The sequence below is a fragment of the Octodon degus genome, unplaced genomic scaffold, assembly GCF_000260255.1.
Source record: "Octodon degus isolate 3935 unplaced genomic scaffold, OctDeg1.0 scaffold00105, whole genome shotgun sequence".
Lineage (NCBI taxonomy): Eukaryota > Metazoa > Chordata > Mammalia > Rodentia > Octodontidae > Octodon > Octodon degus.
In genome coordinates this window covers 2,621,592-2,632,029 of record NW_004524681.1, presented here as the reverse complement: position 1 = coordinate 2,632,029, position 10,438 = coordinate 2,621,592, and the positions used below count along the sequence as shown (strand labels likewise).

Genomic DNA, 10,438 nt, shown 5'->3' with positions numbered 1-10,438 from the left:
GGTGCTTTAGACCACTGAGCCATCTCACCAACCCCTCACAGGAATATTTTAATCGATAGTTGTTATCCCTCCCAACTTAATTTGATGAATAGTATAAACTCTAGAAAATCTGTTAATGGATCCTTTCAAATATTACAAGCTGCATCTTTCTCTCACACGCACCCATATCACACTTGGTTTTCTGAGATGCACCTAAGCTGAGGTTTTAGACTATGTGGCTAGCCTGCTTGTCTTTTCTCACAACCAATTGTCTGGGAAGACTCAGGCAAGGCTTCAAGAGGACTGGGAGGACCCTCGGCCCCACCTCTTGACCATTGCAGATACCGGAGTGTGGATTCTGCCTATGGGAGCCACACTGGTCACTTCGCAGTTCTGCTTCTCACCCCTGGAACCAGTATGCTGCCCACTCCACGCTCAGGGTTTGGGGACTCCAATTCACAGCTAACATGCCCATGAGTTCCCTTCCCAAGCCCCTCAGCTTGTATTTGGACTTTTTCAGACAGAGTCTCCTATGCAGGTCAGGCTGGCCTTGAGCTTACTTTGTGGCCCATGCTTGCCTCGAACTCGAAACAATCTTCCTGCCTCAGCCTCCCAAGTGCTGGGATTACAGGCACGCACCACCACGCCAGCTTCCTCATCATTTGGTTTCCACTCAGTGGTCACAGAGAACAGCATATGCAAGCTCGGGGCTCTGAAGCGCCTTTTCTCTCTGAGCAGCACCACAGGTTTCTGGCTGGGGAGAACAGTCCTGGGCAGGGGAAGAACGGAGCCTGTTTAAAACTTTACCTGTGACTGTATAGAGTCAAGTGACCTCAGTGCTCACTCTTAAGGAAACCGAGTCACCCTGTGGCCTAGGGAAGGGACTTGCCAAACCCTAAATACTTCCACCTTGCTCTCATATACTCAGCACCTCAGGGATTCAGTTCAGCCAAATACCAGCCACAAGGAACGGTGTCATTTGTGCTTTACTTTTAGAGTGATATAAAAGTCAAGGGATAACAGCTTATAAAACTTCCTGTTTGTGCACAGTTAATTACTATCCCAACAACCAAGAGACCTGTAGAACTCCTTTCTGCACGTGGGTGCACACACTGCCCAGGCACAGACACAGCAACCTGACTCTGATTCCCTGGCAGCTGCAATGTGTCACCTCAAATTTTCTGAAGCAACAGGCTAACCCACCATAGCCATGGAAGTATTTTTAGCTGAGTACTTTGGCTTGGATTGAAAGGGCAATTCGGTACACAGACAATAACCCAAATTTTCAGGTCATCTAACTGTTCTTCCAAATAGAAGCAGGTGACCTGGCCCACAGGCCATGGGCATGACTGTGCATATTTCCTCCTGTCTGGGGTGACATCCTGGCAGCTAGCCCTGGGCATGTGAGGCCAAACTTCTATTCAAGATAAGGACACCGTATTCCCAACACACCTGGTATTAACGACAACAGCTAGAATTGAGGTCCCAGAATAAATGTTTAACACAAACAACTGCGAAGACAGAGCACTCAAGCTATCCGTAGTATTAAGAAATTCATTTGGGGGGCCTGGCCTTAGCTCAGCTGTTTAAGTGGCTGCTTCCACAAAGCTGTCAGCCTCAGGTTGCTGTAGATCGATCCCCACAACTCTCCAGCCAGCCAAACCAGCCAAACCAGCCATGAGGGCATTCGGAGAAAAAAAAAAAAAACAAAAAAAAACCTTATTCCACTCTTTGGGCTGGTGAGATGGCTCAGTGGTCTAAAGCACCTACTTAGAACAAGCTCAGCAAAGCACAGGGACCACGGTTCAATCCCCCAGCACCACATGCCAGCCAGCCCCGCCCCCTGGTGGGCTGAGCTGACCACACACACACATAAAAAAATAAAAATAAAAAAAAAAAAAAAAAAGAAATTCATTTGGATGCTTCAATAAATGCCTTTATACTCTTGGAATTGACACTTCACACTGACAATAAACAAATCTTAAACAAAATTACTCAACTAGTGTGTGTCCTTTCAGTGTTTAAGACACTATAACCATGGGTTTATTTCCTGAGTTCTAAATCTGAAACAATAATGAATACTGTAATAAGTATTTTTTTAAAAAATTACTGTTAAATTTGCAATCCCTTAAGCCACATGTACAACTTTTTTTGCAACAGAAGTCCATCTTTCTTTTTGAAAAGTGTTAAAAATGTCCAATAACTTCACTGAAATAGTCCCGGCCTATCACCTATGCTATTACTGTTTCCTTAGTTACTTCGCAAGTAGTACAGCGGAACCACCGACGCGGTAAAAGTTAGCACGCACGGCCTGGGTTGGGGCTCTGGGCCAGCCTCCCCCGCAGGAGGCCCCGGAGCAAAGGCATCAGCGACGCTCGCGGCGCTCGGGCTGCCGTCCGGCCTGTAGGAGAAGCCGCTCCGCCCGTCGCGAGCGCCCCGTCTCTGCGGCCGCCCCGGGTCCCGGCGGGCAGGGCGGCAGAAGGCGGGACGCGCAGCAGCGGCTCGTCCCCACCCCGGAGCGCGGCCGCCGTGACCGCAGCAGTCCACGCCGCCCGGGACACGTCGTCAGCGCGCCGGCACCTGCTCGAGCCTGCGCGCGGAGACAGACGCGGCTCGGGGCCCGAAGCCCGAAGCCCGAAGCCCGAAGCCCGAGCAGGTCTCCGCCGCGGCTCCCAGGGCGGAAACTTCTCGACGACGGGAGGCTCAGAGCCGCTCGAGCTCCGGGCCTGGCTCGAGGCGCCCCGCACGGGCCGGCTGTGCATCCCGCGCCCGTCCGGGCCCCTCCCGCCACGCTCACCTTCTGCTCCTCGGCGGACGCCGCCTCCGGGACCTCGGCGGACATCGCGCTCCCTCTGCGGGCCAGGCGCCAGAGGAGTGGCGAAGACAGGGGCCGTCACCGCCCCCTCCCCGCGCCGGGCCGCCGCCTCGGAGGTGGTCGCTGTCTGTGACGCCGCGCCCTGCGACCCCGCAGCCCGCGCCGCGCCCCCACCTCGCTGACACCTCCTCAGGCCGCGAGACCCGAGCACTTCCTCTTCCCTTCAAAGGTCGCGGCGCGCGCTCGCCCCGCTTCCGCCCGGGACCGCCTCATTTCCGTCTGCAAGCCGCCTCACATCCGCCCCGACTGCCACACATCCGCCCAGACTACCACACATCCGCCCCGGCTGCCTCACATCCGCCCCGGCTACCTCACATCCACCCCGGCTGCCGCACATCGCCCCGACTGCCTCACATCCGCCCCGACTGCCACACATCCGCCCAGGCTGCCTCACATCCGCCCCGACTGCCACACATCCGCCCCGGCCGCCTCACATCGCCCCGACCGCCTCACATCGCCCCGGCCGCCTCCCATCCGCCCCGGCCGCCTCCCATCCGCCCCGACCGCCTCCCATCCGCCCCGGCCGCCTCACATCCGCCCCGGCCGCCTCACATCGCCCCGACCGCCTCCCATCCGCCCCGGCCGCCTCCCATCCGCCCCGACCGCCTCACATCCGCCCCGGCTACCTCACATCCACCCAGGCTGCCGCACATCGCCCCGACTGCCTCACATCCGCCCTGACTACCACACATCCGCCCCGACTATCTCACATCCGCCCCGGCCGCCTCCCATCCGCCCCGGCCGCCTCCCATCCGCCCCGGCCGCCTCACATCGCCCCGACCGCCTCACATCCGCCCAGACAGCCGCACATCCGGCCAGGCTGCCGCACATCCGGCCAGGGAAAGCTTCGTAGCCGCGAGGATCTGGCTCGCATCCGGCCAGGTTTACCTCACATCCGGCCGGAGCCGCCTCTCCAGCACTCAGGCTGCCCGGGAAATGCGCTTCGAGAGCCGCGCCGCGTCCGCGCCCGCCTGGCGGCCCCGGAGCCTTTCCTTCCGCGTCCTCGGCCTCCCCGCGTCCCTCTCGCGCCTCTCAGTCCGCTGCCAAGCCCGCGCGTCTGCGAGGCCCAGCCCGCTGAGCCGCGGCGACCGGCGAGGCTGCGGAGACGCGCGCTCGTGCGAGCGCGGCCGGCCAGCTCGAGGGGGAGGGCGGGTGGTCGGAGAATGCCGCCGACTGGGCTGGCTGGGAAACTCGGAATGCGCGCCCGGAGTGACTTACTGACGAGCTGCCTTTTATTTTAAAGAGGGGGAAAACATCAAAACAAGGTAGGAGGGTAGGGCTGGGGAGAGCGCAGTAGCGAGCACAGGGTCCCGGTGCCGCCAAAAAAGGGTGACAGTGGTTACTGCATTGCATATTGTTATCGTTAGTTACGCAGCGCTAGACGTCAGCATTTACTTGTCCAGACAACATTAGCACAAACTTTTCAACCAACCGAGAGAAACCAGCAGCGTAACTAGCTTAGCTAGGACACAGACGCAGATACTGCCGTTTCCTTCTTCCCCTCCCCATCCGTTTCCGTTTACTTTTCAGTGTTTCTTCCCACTTTACCGTACCTGTGGTACTTTTGGATCTCATTTGCTCCTTCGGCGTCTCTCTAGGGAGACATTACAGCGTCTGCACACGTGTCTGGTTATTTCGTTGGTGAGTGTGGCCTGGACTTGCATCCATTCACCTAGAACAGTCTGGTCTATCCTTTAGAGCTGAGTAACACTCCATTGTATAAAAAGGCCCCATTTTGTTTTCTCCATTCCTCTGTTAGGAGGCATTTGGGTTGTTTCCAAGATTTCGTACTTGGTATGTGTTTAATTCCTCTGGGGGAAGAGTCGGGCCGGGAGGCGGCTCCGGGAGGCCACCTGGCTAGGCGGGACTTCAGCCCTCGATTTCGGAAGCGTCTGCACCCCGCTTTCCACAGTGGTTGCCCCAGTCTCCACTCAGTGACGGGGGAGAAGGGCTCCTTCCCCCCAGCCTCCCAGCATGTTACTGATTCCTTGATCATCTTCTTTCTAGGATGAGATGGAATCTCAGTGTTCTAATTCGCACCTCGCGAATAACCAGTAATGAACATTTTCTTCATATATTATTTGTTCTTTGCATTTCTTCATCTGAGAAGTCATGTTCATCCCAGATGCCCATTTTTATATCAGGTCTTTAGGGGGCTCTGATTTTGTTGTTGTTGTTCTTGATAGTAATCCTTCGGCTAAGGAACAGCTGGGCAACATTTTTTCCCAAATTGTGGGTTACCTCTTCACTCTGTTGGTAGTTTCTGGAAAGCTTTTTAATGAGATCCTGGTTATTGATTCTTTGTGGTAGTTCCTGTGCAGTCAGTTTTATTCATGTCTGCCTACTGCAGTGTCTTCTGTCTTCCGGAAGATTTAATGATTCTGCCTTAATATCTAGATTTCGGATCCATTCTGAATTTACTTTATGGTGAAAGAACTGCCTTCCTGTAAGTAGAACTTTAACGTAGATTAAGTAGAACGTGGAAGAATAATGTTCTTAATAATAAATCTTTATCCGAATAATGGTTGTATCTCCTGTATTTATGAACTTTAGTGTGTTTATGACTCTAGGTTAAAATCCAGCAGACACACACAGAGAGAAAAGTAGAATATGTGACCTTGGATAAGAAAACCTGCTCCTGAAAGGCAGTAGGACTCACATGAGGCAAGTTAGAATTTCGGAGCGACAGATGTTAGTGCGGTGGAGAATTCACCGCTGGGGGTGGCGGGCACACCTGTAATCTCTGCACTAGGGGAGGCTGAGGCAGGAGGGTGGCAAGACTGAGGAGTGCGCCCTGAGCAAATGAACAGGCCCCAGTCTCAAGAAATGCGGAAAGGCTGGGAAATCGGCCCGGTGGAGGCCCTGGCGCCATCCGCAGTGTCCGAGCACACGCACCGGCATATCCGAGGCGGCGCCCGCCGGGAGCCTGCGGCACCCACCGCGGCCGGGCTGTTGCGTGGCGCCTCCGTGCGCGCGCGCGCTCGCGAGCCTGCCGCCACGGTGCACGGCTGAACCGGGTGCGTAGCGGTTCCCGCACGCTGGGCTGCAGGATGCCGACCCGGTCGCGAGCAGCCCCGCGGGGTTGGCTGTCAATCCGGGCGGGGCTGGATCCCCGCAAGCCGCTCGGCGGCTCCAGATTTCTGCGGCGCTGTGGGCCTCGCTGCTTTACTCGGGCGCCCTCTGGTGGGAGCAATGCTGTATTTTTGGCTGTTCACATAAAAGTTTGGAAAAAGACAAGAGATGGAGGGTCTTTTCCAGATTCAGTCACTCTGGCTTAAGAGTTTATAGGATGTAAAGAGGTTACGCCTGACGCCGCTAATTCCTCAGTCATCCCAGAGAGGAAGCCTCGCCGCTCTGTGAGGCTGCCTGGCACATGCAACGTTTAAAAATTTTTTCTACAGTGAAAGACATTGCCTTGAATTTCTCTTGCTTGGAACACGCTTACCCATCGTTCTTCCCAGTTTCTGGGAAGCGGTGCTGGATGTCCCAGCTTCTGAGGGTCTTTATGAAATGCAATCAAAAACACAGCGAGGGGCCGGGGAGATTGCTCAGTAGAATAAGCGCTTCCCTGGCAAGCGCAAGGGTCTGAGTTCAATCCCCGGTTCCACAAAAATAAAAAAACAAAACCAGCGAAAGCTGCTGCTGAGCACCACCCACCGGAAGCGCAGCCCCTAAAGACCTGCTGCTGTGTTCTCATCCGCCCGGTGCTCTGGGGCTGACACTGGGCCGCCTTTGGCTCCTCCCCAAAGCCAAAACATCCGTAAGGGAGGCAGTTTGACTCCTTTCAGGAGAAGGAGGCAGCCAGGACAGCGCAGCTCAAGACCCACAGGAAAGAGCAATGCGGAGCTGCTGCAGAAAGTGGCCAACACCGTGGGATGAGGTCTGCAACGTGACGTGAGGATTCTGGAGGGGACGCATGTCCTTGGGTCTTTAATCATTTTTAAGAGCTTCAACATTAAGCATGCTTTTCTATCACATTGTGAATCTTTTCAATTAAAGGATATTACATTAAGAGACAGGAAAACAGTAGAGAAATCAAGTGAGATTACTCAGTACCTCAGATCCTGAGTAAACGATTTCTGTGAGTGAAGCTCAGGGCTTCACTATACAGTTCAGGCTGGCTTTGAACTTGCACTGATCCTCCTGCGTCACCCGAGTGCTGGGATCACAGGCACGAGGCACCATGCCCAGCTGGACCACTCCTCAAGTGCCAGGTAGCTTTCATAACAAGTGGTTGCAAGTGGAACCAAGGGAGAAGAGGGTGTCCCTAAATTTAGAATGAATGAAAAAAGAGCAATGGATTATGGAATGAAAGTGGTCTGGAAAAGACTTTTTATTTTATTTTATTTATTTATTTATTTATTTATTTGTGGTACTGAGGATCAAACTCAGGACCTTGCACTTGCCAGGCAGTGCTTATGCCACTGAGCTATCTCCCGGCCTCAAGACTTTTAAATCTTTACAAGCATAAAATACTCAAGAAAACAAGTTCTCAAAACTTGTATGCTAGGGTGGATGGCCTGTGAATCGCTTTGGGGGTTTTCTTCTCAAAGGCTTATTTCAGTTTGGTTTCGAAAATCACAGTCACCCCTCAGTGATCCGTAGGTGCTCTCTTTATTTCTTACCACCTGGACAATTATAAATTGTATTTCTAAGAGTTGATGAAAAGTGTATCTTTGATGGAAAAAAAAAAAAAAAGGGAAAATGCCAGTGTAGCAAAGTGGAAAGGGCGTTGGTTTAATATGGACTAGAACTCAGATGGTCTACAGACTGTAGGCAGCGCCTCGTGCACGCTGGCGCACGTTGTGGCCTTAAGGCTCCGGGCCTGTGCGGCCCCTGCCCCACAGCGCCTGTGGCTCTGGGCTCTGGGCTGACACTGATGCCGGGCAGGCCTGCTGGTGCCCCTGCCACTCTGGGCCCGCTTCCACCTGCACTGCCCTGGGCCAAGCCCGGCCACACAGTGCACCACACATTTTCTTGTAGCACCGGGGAACGGAGCCAGGAGCCTGCGGAGCTGCACTCCCGGTGTTGCTGCTGCTTTCCTGAGACAGGGTCTCGCTCTGCTGCCTGTGCTGGCCTGGGACTGAAAGTGTGTGCCCCCAGGCCCTGCTCTGCCAGGAACAGTCACCATCCCCAGAACGCGGGCTGCGCGGGAGCAAGGGCGAGGGCGGGCCTGTAGCTTTTACTTCATAAACTTGCATACTGAGAAGTTTAAAAATAAACATCTCTGACACAGTTTTAAAATACTAACCTAACAGGAATCACTGCTGCGTTCACAAAATTCAGTGGGCCTGAGTGACCACCCACACGGCTGGCCTGCGGGGAAGCAGCGCGTCAGGATCGGGCCTCCGGCGGCTTCCCATTTCGCCGCTCTCCAGTATCTTCCGTCCTCACTAGAGAGCTCAGCACGCTCACGTTAGAGTCTCCAAGACATGCAGCTGACAGGTGACCTGTAGCTCTGTTCTGGAGAGCCACGGACCACGGGGAACACACCTCTCCTGCCCACCCAGGCCGCGCTGTCTCACCGTGATGCAGCCACAGCATCTTGGAACACACACACACTTGTGCTATGGGCTGACTAAAGAAGAGCTGGAGGAGGGCATGTGACTGTCAGGGAAGAGCAGCCAGGGGCCAGTGAGCTGACTTTGCCCAGGGGAAGGGCCAGCAGAGACCTTCAGAAAGGACAAAGGGACGGCAGGGCTTCCCTGCGCTGCCCTGCCAGGAATGCCTTCTGTGTCCTGCTTCATGCGGCACTAGGCTTGGGGCAGGACTGAGTACACCCGGCATCCTGGGGGCAGGTAAGAAGAGACAAGCCAGGCATGCTGGTGCTCACCTGTAATCCCAGCACTTGGGAGGCTGAGACAGGAGGGTTGTTGTGAGTTTGAGACCAGCATGGGCTACAAAGTGAGCTCAAGGCCTGCTTGGACTACATAGCACAACCCTGTCTCAGAATGACAAAAAAAGGGCTGGAGGGCATAGCTCAGCGGCATAAGTGCCTGCCTGGTAAGTGCAAGGTCCCAAGTTTGATTCTCGGTACAAAACAACAACAACAACAACAACAAAAAAAGAAGGAACAGTCTGAGTACAGCATTTAGAGATGGAGCCTGCGGGAGGTGATTCAGCTTGGACTCGAAGGAGCTTTCGTAACTCTTGACTGAATCCTGGTGGCTTCAGAACATAAGCTTGGGTTCAGCAGGCCCATCCTTGACTTTTCTACAAAAAGTTTTTTTTCAAGAAAAGGTCTGTCCTTCAGTGTAACAGCTGGCTATATGTGTCAGAACCTTTCCCTCAGGGATGCAGGAAGCACTGTATGTTTGCCCACTTGGAATGACGAATAGCAAGGAGTGTGCTCATGTGCAAAACTGGGGCTCACCTTTATTCTCCATCTAACTGGTTTTGCATACGTTTACCCAAACATCACAGAGGGTCTAACAGACCCATAGCACTCTAGGATTTGTTTTTTAAAAGTTTCACTCAATTTTTCTAGCAGAAGTAGCCCCATTCAGTACAATGACACATAGAAAACCAGATTTGCAAGTTTTGGAGGAATCAAAAGTGAATCATCAGCTTACTCATATGGATGATGAAGCTGATCCATTATGGTAAAATACATGCTTTCGCAACAGAAGACAGGTGTGGATGGGGGGTGATGGCGACAGCTGACATAGCCTGCGTTAGCCAGAGTGCCTGTGACAGTGAAATGGAGCAAGAATCACTGGTACAGATGCAGGGAATGCAGACCTCCCTGATTCACATGACAAAGAAAACAGCAGTGTAGGGCCGGGGAGATAGCTCACCGGACTTAGTGCCTGCGGAGGCAAGCACAGGCCCCAGGATTTGATCCCTAGCACCACGTGCCATGCCAGCCGCACCCCAGGCGCGCCGAGCCAGTGACTGAGTCCAGGCGTGCTAGCATGTGCCTGTAATCCCAGCCCTGGGGAGGCTTAAAACAGGAGGATCACTACAAGTCTGAGCTGCATAGTGAGACCCTGCACAAAATAGAAAGAAAACAGCAACCTGAGCACATATTTGACTAGTTGAAATGTGAAATGGCCATGTGAAAGAATGGCATGATCCAGTGGTAGAAGTAGGTCCCAAAATCTAGTGAGGGTCTTGGCAGCGCTAAGACGTATTGGACAGAATGGCAGCCCTGCTGCTCAATGCTGTAAATTGTAACAGATGACATGCTGTAAAATGCTGTAAAATATACAAAGGCTGAAATGCAAGTAAAGCACTCCGCACCAGTAGCCACCTTAAAATATCTCTGCTAAGACATCTCACTAGCTGAATTGAAAGCATTCACAGGTTTGCTGTACTTAGAAGGAATTTCTCATGGTGATTGCAGGAATGTAAAATATTTTCGGAAAAAATGAGTCAAAATATGGCATAAAAATTTAGGCCCTTGCAGCCCTTCTTTTTCTTTAATTTTTGGTCTGAAAACTTAAGTTTTTAACCCTCCAGAAGAGAAGCTTACTGGTATTATTGCCCTATAACATAGGCAAGTGAGCTTAACCTCACTGTCTGAATATCAAACATCTTAAACATAACATGGAACAGGTATTTTCCATCAAGTATTGATATGTT

General features: G+C 53.1%; 1 protein-coding gene across 1 annotated transcript in view; it reads right to left on the bottom strand.

Moving 5' to 3' along the window:
- Positions 1-3,058, bottom strand: part of Arpp19 (cAMP regulated phosphoprotein 19) — a 47,792-nt gene extending 44,734 nt beyond the window's left edge. Inside the window, exon 1 of the mRNA XM_012516417.2 lies at positions 2,777-3,058. Coding sequence (XP_012371871.1) covers positions 2,777-2,821 — 45 coding nt within the window. The 5' untranslated portion in view covers positions 2,822-3,058. The remainder of the gene's footprint in view (positions 1-2,776) is intronic.
- Positions 3,059-10,438: the final 7,380 nt, after the last annotated feature.